The sequence below is a fragment of the Corvus brachyrhynchos genome, unplaced genomic scaffold, assembly GCF_000691975.1.
Source record: "Corvus brachyrhynchos isolate BGI_N302 unplaced genomic scaffold, ASM69197v1 scaffold115, whole genome shotgun sequence".
Taxonomy (NCBI): domain Eukaryota; kingdom Metazoa; phylum Chordata; class Aves; order Passeriformes; family Corvidae; genus Corvus; species Corvus brachyrhynchos.
Genome location: NW_008239553.1, coordinates 22,097,036 through 22,110,419, shown reverse-complemented (window position 1 = coordinate 22,110,419; position 13,384 = coordinate 22,097,036). Strand labels below are relative to the sequence as shown.

The 13,384-nt window shown below is 35.0% G+C and overlaps 1 protein-coding gene across 2 annotated transcripts in view; it reads right to left on the bottom strand.

Annotated features, from left to right (window-relative positions):
- The window catches only part of MIPOL1 (mirror-image polydactyly 1), a 163,533-nt gene that overhangs the window by 120,006 nt on the left and 30,143 nt on the right, over positions 1-13,384 (bottom strand). For both annotated transcript variants that reach the window (XM_017742236.1, XM_008639590.2), the window contains one exon: positions 2,003-2,132. In XM_017742236.1, the coding sequence (XP_017597725.1) occupies positions 2,003-2,132 (130 nt within the window). The remainder of the gene's footprint in view (positions 1-2,002; positions 2,133-13,384) is intronic.

Sequence of the window (13,384 nt, the reverse complement as noted above, 5' to 3'; positions counted from 1 at the left end):
CTCTGCTCTAAAACTTGATGAGTGTGGCACAAATAGGCAATGTTCTTTATAAAAACCCCAAACCTCTATGTGCTCCACATCTGAGACAGAGAACTTGACCTTTGGAACAACCACCATAAGGAAGGAAGAAAATATCAAGGGTGGTGGTTAGAAAAGAAAGTTGGTGTTCTCCACAGGGAAATCTCCTATGCCAGTTCTGAGACTGTGAATGGCATCAGGGTATCAGACCTCCATATAAAGCATCGGAAAGAACACCCAAGTGGATGACAGCCAATACAATTGCTCTTCTCTAAATGATAGCAATAAAGTGTAATAGCTTGGCTCCAAACTATTCATTCCCAGTGTTTCCAGTGCTTTCTGCAATTACATCTTTTTGAGGAAGGTACTACACATGTTCTCTGAGAAACAGTTTCTTCTCTTTTCTCATATTTCTGCTTAGAACTAAGTCAGTTTTCCAGAACATGAGTGAAGCAGACAGAAGTGGTTGAAGGGAAAACAAGTGAACGTGTTCTGAGCGATTCATGCATTTCAAGAACTGCCACCCATATGTCTATGGATTCCACTGCAGAAAAAGCAGCAATATGCCAGAACCCCAAAAGTCATTAACTAGGTTTGTTGACCAGAATAATTAATTTTCTGCAGTACTTGAGTGCTTTAAGATCAAAGATCTTGAGTTTATGCTAACTATTTATATAAAGGATCATGTGATGTTTAGAGCCATACAAAACTTTCTTTACTCCTGGAACATATAAGATTGGAAGACTGGCAGAAGAAATTGGAGACTCAAGTAAGGCTCACAGTTATGATGTCTCTTATGGGAATTTAAAGTACATCTACGATTTTCTCAGAGATTGCTGTTTAAGGCAAGATTTCAGATGCATATGCACATATAATGGGCTCCATAGAGATATTTAACAAATCATGCACTAATTCTTGTGGGTATGCAATCTCCTAATCTTGCTGCTGAGTATACTTGTGACAAATAGTGAGGCTGTGACAAACTCTAGTAATCTGTAAATTCTACAAAATAATGGTGGACATACTACGTGCAGATTATTGAAATTAATTTAGGTAATATTCTCTGACCCTAACTATAAAAAAAACCCAAAAGAAGATGACTGGTTTTCTGCCCTAAAGAGAAGTGTTCTTAGTAGAATCAATTATTTAAAACATAATTGCCTGCCATTTAGTTAACTAAAAACTGCACCTATTCAGTCTCCTCCCATGAAAAGCTTGTTTGCTTTGTACTTCTCATGGGAGAAAAGTAAGAGAAATTTCTCAGGCACTCTAGCCTTTATGGAGCTACCCTTTGGGGGACTAACAAAGATGATAAACCAAAATGATCACAACTCAGATGGACAAGGATTGTATGGAGAGGCAAATTGTAGCTACAAAGCTGCCTATATCCCAAAGGGAGAAAGAAACCACTCTTGATAATTTTCTCCTGACTTAGTTCTGTTTAACGTAAGACTGCCTGTTTCTGTTGGTATACATAAAAATCTATGAACTATTAATTGTACCCTTATTACCTTACAAACTGCTCCTACACTAAAGATAAGAAAAAAACCCCATATATTTTTACTATGTCACCCATATCATTAGTAGAAATTTTGCTGAAAGAAATGTCTAGTAGGCTTAAAGGCTTGATTGATTTCCTATATGTTGCAACTTTTGACTGACGTTCTGGTACTCTGTGTCAAAAGATCCCTATAAAATGTCACATTCATCTTATTTCTCCCTCAATAAATCAATACCAAAGCTTTTGATTATATTTTTAATTTTTGTGATCAAAATTATTCACCTTCTCTCAGTCTCCAGAGAAAAATACGGTTTTACAGGATGGCTAACAAATTAACCAATAACACAGTAAGACTAGCCCTAGTCTATTTTATTGCACAGATAATAATGTGCTAAGTTTTCCTATTACCACTGTTGAGCAGTTTATGACTGTCACAGACTGACACAACAGCCTTTTTACATGGGGCAGGAAATGTATACTTACTCTTTCAGAGACTCTTCTAAACGCTGGACTCGTAGAAATGCTTCATCTCTCTCTTCATTGGCTAACCTAAGCCTTGCCATGACAGCCTCATCACGTTCCCGTTGAGCAGAATAAACTTCTTCCACCAGGGCTGCAAAAGTGTGTTCAACAAATAAGTTTGACGAGGAAAAGCACTATTAGATGCACTTACATTGGCCTTTGCCACCACCTCCTAAAATCAACACTTCTCCAATGACCTTGGATTATTCTGCGTAAGGTCTATATTACTTCTTAAACACAACACTAAATTGCTGTTAATTGCTAAAATCAAGACTTTAAGGTATTAAATAAAGCTATGTGTTTTCAAATTCACCCCTCTAAAATCTAACAGGAAGAAAGTGATTTGCTGGGCATTCTGAATACTTGCTTAACAGTAAAGTAATTCTTAAAGCTCCGAATCATGTAAGACAGTAGCAAGTTTCTTCTAGGACACAGAGTTAAAAGTAATCATGCATTAAAACTCCTACTGCTTCCTATCAGGGTAGCACAGTGATATTAAAAATTCTAATATTTTTATAGTCTGTCTCTGGTATCACAAGAGTGGCACAGCTGGCATCTCTCCTTCTCTGCCAAGCCTTTACTTTATTGTGTAATATACTGTTATATTATCTGTTACAGCATACATGGACCTTGGAGCATTAGGTACCAATAAACTAAGATTTACTGTCTATCCTTGGGAGCAAACTAACACCTTCAAGTCATTCCTCATCCTGAGCTTACATTTTCTCCCTGCCTCTCCCCTGTCAATATGTCTAACACCATTTCTGGCACACTGCCAGAATCCTTACTTCGGCCCTGCCTCCACTAAAATCTTTATTCATACTTTCATCATTTCCCTCTGCAATACTGCAAATCTCTCCTCACAGTCATCATAAAACCATGATTTCAAAATGCCTAGGGACTTTCAGGATGCTGTAAGACCACTGTCACTCCAAGACAGAAGACTATATCCTCTCACTGGCACCTCAAAAATCTCAACTGAGATCTGTAGGTTCCTGAATTCTCCTTGTCCTTTCTAGTCTGTCAAACTGGGGTACAGCTACAGTCTCCTAACATCACACTACAGTCTTTTTCAAATTTTGGTATTTATTTCTCAAGAACTTTCTGTATTAAGCCATTGTTGATGGGCTTCCTTACTCCCTTCAGAACTCTCTGCTCCTCTCTGAACCACTGCTTAAGTCATTAAGATGTCAAAGAAAGGTTTCCTCCCTCTTTACTTCCTCCCTTTTACTAAAAGCCTAGAGCTTTTATCCCTCCATTCTCACCTAAATTGACATCAACTTTTTTGCCTTTATTTGTTATTTTACTCTTATTTCACCTCTGTACATTATTGCAAAACAACTTCATAGTGAAATATATAATGAAACATTATATTGTTCTTCACAGAATGAAACAATAGAAACACAGCAGCACACTTTTGTAGCAGCTATATTGCTGGCACAAAATACATTTTATCAGTACCAAGAAAAAAGGAATCCTCTTGCCCTCAAGCTGGGGAGAAGACTGTCACTGAGGAGTAAGGAAGCATTTTTTGCAGGGCTAGCAGAAGGTTGCAGGCTAACAGCAGATTACACAAAATCAGATAGGGAAAGGCTAAACGTAATTTCTGAAAGTGCAGTCCCTCCCCTTACAAAAAGTCTGCAGAGGAGCTACAAGCCTAGTCATCAGGCCAGAGTTGTAACAAATTGTGTCCCAACAACAACCACAAAAATTCAGCATCAGAAGCACAGATTTTGAAATGTATGCCAAAATTAACAAACAATGATTAAATTCTCCTTTATCCAGAAGAATAGTGTCTTTTTTTCCTTAAAGATCTATTTCCCCTGCTTGCAACAAGAAAGTCTGCTTGACAGGGAGTTAAAAAACTAAGACAGGAGTAAGGCAGCTGTTACACTGGATTTGCACTGGCTGGTATCCAGCAATAAGTTTGCAGCACTTGCAGAGAATGCATCTGATATCTGCAAGGTAGGTGGCTCAGCAAGAAAAAGAAAAAACCATATGAGATAACCTAGGCTGCGCATTTCAGCGCACCAGACTTCCACTTGGATTGCTGAGATCTGTGATGGCAGGGAAACCAGTGCCAGAGCACTGACTACCTGGGTAAACTACAGTGCAACTGCTATGTCCTGACTGGATCTGGGATACACAAGTAGTTTGATTCGGTATGGTAATTACCTATCAGTACCTTTATATATTTATTTGCTATAGTTTTTCCAGTAAATTATGTCAGTTTATCTAGCATCATGACAGACACATGTCACAGAGAACCCTTTCCATAAAGCTGCAAGTGGAAACACTATGCAATTTTCATAACGAAAACAAATCCTGGAATGAATAGAAAGTTGTCTAAAATAACTGAAGATTTGGCACTTATTACTATTCTGAGGTTAATTATTTTCCAGTTTAGTTAACTTCTTTCTGGCCTCTTAAAGTGCACCCCTTCTATCAGACCTTAGAACATCTTAATCTCAGCACGAAAACCCACAATTTGTTGACTCCTGCAATGGATCTTGAATGTACATGTACACTTAGAGTGACTGTCTTTTGACATATCTAATTCCCTTTCTTTGTAAGTACAACCAGTGGTAATAATGACTATACAGGCTTTTAAAAAACAGATTATTGCTTATTTGTCATTAAACCAAAGTGATGTACATTTAACAGTATGAAAACATTCAGAAAAAGATAGTTTTCAAGTTACTTAAGCATCCTGCTTATCTGAAATCTTACCACCCCTGATAGCAGCTCAGAAGCTGATTGCCTTGAACAGTGAACCTTTCCCTCACCCAGAAGTCTATTACAAAACACTGTTTTGACTATCAGCTATGAAAAGTGACTTAAATTGAGCAACTCTTGTTGTTTTCATATCCGTCCTCTAAATTAAAGCATTGGTGTAAATATCCCAATGACCAGATCCACCAACTGCATTAAAAAAATATTTATAGTCATTCTATATCAATTACAAGTGTCTGGCTTTTGGTTCTGTTTCTTAAAGGTAATATTGCAAGCCAATTGTTTAACATTAAAACAGATTAGGGGAAATGTAGAAAATCATGTAAGATGCTTGCACAGTAGTCAAAGTTTTAAAAAAAAAAGATACTTAGATACATGGCATTTTAATACAACATAGCAATACTGACACTTCCAAAAGAAATTACTTATTTAAAAAATACTTAAAGACCTCCTCTAACTCATTTTAATGGCCTACAGAAGACTAACTCACCTGATTTCTTTACCAGCCAAGCCTGAATTTAGGTTTGATGTTTTTGTTACCCAATGCCTGTACATTTCTGACTCTAATTTAATATTTTATTAATTCCTTTTTCCTACTATAGGGAGTATTATAAGAGTCACATGACTGCAGGTAGTCTGAGCATTCACCATTCACACTGAGCTATGGATGAGTCACAAGTAGAAGTTCAGGACCGTAAGGACCACAGCATTCTTGAAATAAGTGAAATGCATACACATTTGGGTCTCAATGCAGCAGCTAAGCAAAACATTTTGTGCCATATCTAGGAAAACGCGTGCTGTAAAAGCTGTCCAGGTAGAGTCTATGAAAGAGTGACATGAAATTCTTTCATATTAGAAAGAGTAAAAATTATCCAGATTATCATCCCTATGCTTCTTAAAAATGCAAGGTGAAGATGGATTGAGAGTAACACCAAGTCATGCTTCTAAGTTCCATTCAAGGTATGCCATATCCAGCAAAATACTGACTCCATACTGCCACACTGACTTGGCACCTGATCCAAAGGAAAAACAGATCCAGCTACTTTGTCACCAACTGCTCTCGTCGACATTACAAGGTTTTCCTTGGGGACCTTCTAGTGGCATACTAACCAACCAACCCTACCCTTTCTGTCTTGAGGCCTGACCAAGAAGAAACACAAATTCTTATAGAACTCGTATTTCAAGCAAGAAAATGACACACAAAAATGAAGTATGAGTAGTCTAGTATTAAGCTAAAATTAATTGTGCAATTTACTAATTCATATATATATATATAATGGCATTGAAGAGTCAAAATATTTAAATCCCAGAGAACTGAATTAAGAAAAAAGGATTATTTTCCCAAGCTTGCAAATACTGTAGTATATAACAGTACAGCATTACTATTTAGTTGTATAAACTTTATTTGTTTTGGAAGAATTTATTAACATCTTTCTCCTTGTAACTAAAACCCCTGCATAGTCTAAAAGAGCTCTTTATTTTAAAAGAATCATTATGCTAAACTCATCAATTCTAAAACATTTTTAGTTTTTAGTAAAAAAAACAATTGTAAACAGAGAGCTTTTGTAAGGTAGATAGCTATTACAAAGTTCACTTAGAAAATCAATATAGCATTTTAGCTGGAATTTGCTCATTAAACACCCACAGCTCTAATGCAAATTATGATGGAATGAATAAAGCAAATACATATGCTTCTTTCTTTTTATTAAATGTAAAATCTACTGTTAATTGCATCTGGTATGTCATATAAACTTTTCTCCTTAACCATTAAATGGAAGCTTTTACAAAAGTCATTAGAGATTCTCTTTCTTTGACTTGTATAAATTTCAATATTTGTTCAGTAAAGGTTCACAGCAGTTAAATTACATTAACAAATATTATTAGCTACTATGTAAGCCAACTAAGTAAAATACTTATATTGCAGGTAAAACAAATCAATGGATGTTTACAATAATATTTGGATATGTCCATTTTTAAACAAGCTTATCAAATATCATGTAATTCTTAGTCAAATGAGAGAGACTCAAAGTAGATTTTTTTATCCCAAATACTCAAATTTGTTTAGTAAGCTAATTGTTTTCTAATATGGGCAAAAGTAAATATGAAGAAGATGAACCATACCAAGTATGAGTTTACTGAGTCAAAGCAGTGTACATATTTTCTTAGTTGAACCTGATTCTTTTGGCAAACTTATCTCCTATACTTTTTAAACCACCTTTAAAACATGAGAAGGTGTGCTGGAAATCATTCTAGTTTAGACAGCGGTTCATGATTTTCCAAACATGGAACTTTGGGGGGAGCAGGGAAAGCACGACTGCCAGGATAAAAGTCTGTTTGCTTATTTCCTAGAGGTCATCTGCGTAAATAAAATAAACAGAGTAAGAGAAGAAAAAGAGAAAAATTTTGTGACTTAAAACATTTATGGCAGCAGAAATCACGTCACATTACTAATTAAAAAAAAGTAAAATTGGAATACAGGCCAGATCTTAAAATATGAGATCACTATCCACACTACTACTGTATTTAAGAAGATACAGTAATATTATAACACTACAACAATTGGTTTTCAAGATAGGCCAGTTTTACAGAAATAATAACAGTATTTTGGACTTTGCAAGGTGTTTGTCATCAAACGTGACAAAATACTGCTCTTGGCATTGGACTGTGTAAAAAAAAAGTGATCCAAGAAACAGTGCAATTAAAACTTTATTAATAGTTTTTGCAACAAGCACTAGTTATAGTGATCATTTAATTCAAAGGAAAAGACATGGTGAGAAAGCTTTTTTGTTAATAACAATGTATTGCTGCAGAGGGTCAGGGTTTTGCAGTTTAAGATTTAGTATTCAAGATCACTGTTCGCTGAACAATGAGTGACTTAGGATTTTCTTTGGCATTGATTCTGATACATTCAAAGTAATTTTACTAGTTACTTGTGCCATTACAACAGCAAGAAATACAAATGAGATTATACGCTTTTACAAAAAAGGCTCTGAGCATTTTAAATATTCAAAAATTGATTGAAATAATAATAATGACAAAAAAAATTTCAATGCATGATTTGACTGCTGTTTCATGAAGGTATACAGACCTAAGATAGGAGTGAATGTTGAAATCATGGGAAAAATGAAACAAAGAATATTTTCTGTTTTCTGTCCTTTGGATATGTATATTCTGATGGAAAAGTAGAAGCAGGAAAGAACTTGCTTGGCCCAGTCATTCTTGGAATTCAAGATTCTCATAATGAGCTGCTTGTTTATTCTGCTCAGTTGCTTCTATGAAAAAACTGTCAGATGAAATTTATCCTGCAAGAGAGGTTTAACTGAAACTTTTCAGGGATTTTTGTTTTGCTTTCACTTCGTACTTCTGGGTAGCAGCTATGTGAATGTGAGGAATTAGAGAAGTATACTGGGAAAAGAGGTGCAATGACTACCTGCCTTTTCATTTTCATCAGTCCTCCCATTCCTGGGAGGAATTGCTGGGTCTCCATCTGTCTGATCAGAAGAGAACTTGGAAACTATCTTTGCCATTTCCAGATGGGCAACTATTATTAAATTTTATTTAACCATATGGATATATGCTTGTTCTCCTTACAGAAATACAAACATGTACGTATTTGTTATCTACTCAAAACAGAAATCAAAATCCTCTGAGATTTCCTTCTACTAAATTTAATGACTGTGCTCACAACCCTTAAATAAGTCAATCTTATCATAGCCAAATTAAAAAAAAAAATCCCTGCATTGCTACAAAAGCCTTTAAAATGTGTCATTAATTGGTCTCTGCTTATACATGTTACAAAATGCAGATAATCCCTAGAAATGTTCAAATTCTAAAGCCCTTACAAAGTTCTTATTCAGGTTAATGGCAAACTATCAGGAGCTCCAGGGCTGACTGTCAACTTAAAAATAGTGCTGACATGTTCTATTACAAAATAGACAACTTAAGTTCCCAGCTCTTTTTTGAAAGTCACCATTCATTTACTTTCAGTTATGACGTATAACTGAAAAATAAAAGTAAAATAGTGATAAGAAGATCATAGGAAAACTATTTAAGAGTTTTCACCAGTCTGTACCAGGAGTTATAGACTAAAAGTAATTTACACCTAAATATGACTTTATAGATAAAGCAGTCTGGACAAACACTGATAGAACACACTGACTTCTTTATTGCTTTGTGTTTGTTGTATGTATTTAGTGCATAGCATTCATCTGCTTCTACATTTCCAATGCTATAAACAGAGTGTTCTTAATAAAAGGCTAAAGTTGCTTAGTGGCAGCTCTGCACAGGGTTTTCTTTGTGTACTCAGATCGCAATTCAATTAAAAAAAAAATAAAGTGGGAAAGAATAGGAGAGAGTATTATACACAGACCCCAAGGCAGTTCTTGTGAAAGCCAATCCCTGTAAAATACTTAAGCCTCTGCTTCTAATACACTAAACACAGCTGACTTCAAAATTCAAACCATAATGCTGTTAAACTTTTTTTTTCAGTGAATAATTACTGATGCCTGAATATTTACTTTTAGGGGGAAAATATAAACATTGCATTAAAGCTTGCAAGTTATAATTTGTTGTGTTAAAGTTCTGTAATGCCTCAAGAAGTAGATTATTTGCAGACCTTTTTATTCTTGAATAAAACCCAATTCTTTATGCTCATCTACCACTTGTGTGGAAGAAAGAAGGGCCAGACTAGTCATAAAAAATGCAGAAGAAACCGGCCTGCTCTTTACATAAAATCTCCACCAACCAATAGCTTAGTAATTGACATTTTAATCTATGCCAACTCGTCATATATTGTACTTCAAAGAGCTGTACACAACTTTTTGACAATCAACAATTCTGACAATCTGAAGGTAAAATCACATTGTTTCAAATTAAGCTGTTAAAAATTAAGCCAAGAATTTCTCAGTCACGGTGCCCCCACCTTGGGGTTTTTCCTGTTTTTTGGATGGATTGTCTATCTTCCCATACAGAGGATTCAAATCCTACAGCTATTTTCGAAATTGTGTTATTTATCAGGAAATATTTTGAAAATATATTCAGGAAATAGTACTTCATAATGAAGCATTTAGTAGGACAAACCCCCTAAGAACTGTATAGACTAAATATATAAATAAATTATGCACAGAAAACTGGTTTAGGGAAGTATATGCATTACCTCCTCAAACTGTAAAATATCATTCATATTTAAGTTTATAAACACGAGAGTTGGGAACTTCTGAGTTCTTTTGGCTAAAGCCCAATATTGGCCTTATTTCAGTTTAATTGGAAGAGGATCTTGAATTCATCTTCTCCATGAGATATCAGGAACCTGGATTTCTGTTTGTACCAAAGGTTAATAAGAAATGTGTCTGCAAAAGTCAAACAGCATTAAATACCAAAAACTGATTATTATTCTGCAGGAGTTGTTCTGTCATTCATAATCTCTCCATGCTCCAACCTTCCACAGCTAATCTTTAATGGATGACATGCAGGAAAGAAAAATAACATCTAAAAAGGGACTCTAAAGTGAGCTTTTAAGAAATGGAAAATACTTTTCTTCTGTGCTGAAAGTTATTGCCACCCAAAGTTTATTACTAGCAAGATTACTTATTTCCTCTTACTTTATGGATATTAAATCAAATTAAGCTAATAGCCACTTGGATATTTGTTTCACTTTTGCTATTAAATCTATTGCATATGCATACTCAGTAATTATTTTTCAAGTTAATTTAGAAAACTTCAAATAATGTTCATGAATATTTCCACACCATATTCAAGAATTCCAAAATACCGCAAATGTATATTCACAACATTTTCATAAAAACAGACCTGAAATAGAGACTTCATTGTAGGTATACTGCCATAGTTTCCAGGAGACTGAAAGTTGTATAATGTATACCACCATATTAGAAGTACTGCTTTCCTTTTTCCACACTGTTATTTCCTATCATTACCTTAGTCTTTCAGAGAGCATCTACAGAACGCTAATACAGTTCTCAGGCATCAAAAAAGGCGTGAAACCCATAACAGGGCTGGACTCAATCCTGCTGAGCTGATGTTGATTTAAAAAAGTATTAAATTTTGGTAACATTATTATTAGATACTGGCACAAAAAAAACCCCAACTCACAGAATTGCCATTGCTACAGAAAGATTTAAGGATAAATATTTTTATTATATTTTTGTTCAGAATTATTCTTAGTCTCAGTATATATTGCGATAGCAACAAAAATATTCCAGGAGCTGAGGTTCTGATGCCAACTATGGTATATCTTGCTGCAGTAATGGAACTGTGAGAAGAATAGGGCTTTGATATTTTTTCCAGTCTAGAGAAGTTACCACTATGCTCTGTAACTCTCTCTTACACTCAACCAGCTCCTTCCTTGAAAAGCTCCTATATATCCTCTGTTTAATTCTTCCATTAGGAAAAAACGAAGTCACTTATTACATCCATCCAAAGTGAGAATTGTTCTCTCAGCTAGTTGTTTTGAAGACTTACTCCTTTGCAATGCCTCCATCTTTATTTTCCAGTCTGTCCTCAGAAAGATGTATGCTCCTTCCTTTTTCCACTCCCACAGGTGGCACCCACTCCCTTTTCCGTTCAACATATCAAAGTTCTGCACACCCAAATTTCAAGATTTGTCTGTTCTTCATACCCACTTCACACGTGGTGTTCCGTTTGTCCTTACACTATCCTGGTGTCTGTTCTTTCATGATGTGCTCTTCCCTTGGTTTTCCTGATGTTGCCTCCATCTCTGTTCTTCTTCATGACAGGGAGTGAAACTAACAGTACTTTCTTGACATTGGGTTAGAATGACACAAAATCCAACAGAAGAATAATGAATAAACTGCAGGAATCTGTAGCAACTGTGACCACCAGAAACAATAGTCTTTAATGCTTAAAAGTCTGAAACCAAAACTTCAAATTCCCTAATTTTCTTTAGCCATAACTAGCTGACATAGAGATAGGGACCCAAAGAAGTTTTAAAATCCATTTTCAAGGCTAGCAAAATTCAAAAATAAACGTGTTCTGAAAAGAAGTTATTTACTGCACACAATATTATATTTTTCTTCCATCATGTGTATCTTCTGCCTTAATTCTACTTTTTCTTCTTTTCTCATGAAGGATTTCACAAATTTACACTTTTTTCCTCACTTTTTCCTTTGAACAATGTAAAAATAATAAACTGACAATCTTTGGATTATTTGTTTCTGTAGACGGTTATAACTCCATTTCAAAACGCCCTTTGTCTTCACTTTCCCATTCTTTCCATGGGACTTGTTTAGGTAAAGCCTATCAATTAGAGGGCTACCTTTTAAAACAGAATTCTAATATTCCTCAAAGTAGATAACACTTTTATGGTGTACCTTTCTTATGTTCTTTACAATATAATTTTGTGGAGTCACTTACTTATCATAAAGTCAGTACTAAGTAATAATAAAAATGCAAACACCCATATTTACAAGCTTCACTCTACCATGTGTTATACACTGCAGTAATTAAACATTAACTAGTAACATGAAATCACAGCAGCATGTGTTCTCCCTTCCTCAAAGAACTTAACGCAGGGGGATAAGGTTTTCCTTAAGCACACTGTCTGCCCTTTATTAGGTTCTGCTTGTCCATTAGAACTCTCCCCAAGGCTTTTATGAGAGAGGCACACATAGGCTTCCACAAATCCAGTTTGGTTCACATAATTCCAGATTTCAAACCATTTATCCAAACTTGGTAACATTCTTAGAACTGTAAGACAGGAAACAAAAAAACTGTGAAATATTAACGATGCTTCCTTTTAGCAAACAGTTTTAAGTAGTAAGGAGCCTCTTGCCCTCTCTCTTCAGCATTTAAAGGATTTTATACTTCCTGTACTCATAAAAGGAGAAAAAAAGTTTATTTTTTAAAGGTCATTGTTATTACACTCTGTAGCTCTCTTTAAAATTTGGTTTGTTCTTCCTTTTAAAACAAAATAAGCATGTTAAATTAATATATCCATATTCATGCCATTCTGTTTCGAAGAGAAAAATATGCTGAGGACATCATTAGAAAGTTTAAGCAGTAGTGTAGAGAAACAACAATTTCCTAACAAGTATTTCAACTGTATGCATAAAAATGAAACTACCCCTGACACACCTTTCTTTCCAGGTTTTAATGAGCAATGAACACCTATATCAAAGAGAACCAAGTACAGAGGTAAAACACTGGGCAAATATCCAGGAACAATCACAAAACTTCATATTCAACCCAAACAAGTTGCATTAGCTTTTGGCTGGTGGATATAACAACAACACATAGTGCAGCTTTTTTTTTCTTCTGAAAATAAAGCAAGCAGATATGTGAACTTAAATAAGAATAAAATTATGCCTGTATTTCATTTTTTTCTTAATATGTTGATTAGATTTGCCTTTCCCTTCCCCCACTACAGAAAACCTAGGAACTCTCTTTTCCATCTATAATATTCACAGTATACTGTATTCTCAGGAGTTTGATATTAAGTGGAAAGTCAGCCATCTGTTTTTCAGCTAGAGAGTTTATTATCTGCTCCATTTTCCTGAAGACAATTATTCCTCCCTTACAAAATACAAGTATTTTGGGGACAGCTATTAGCACTATTAATACTCTATGAAGCGTGCG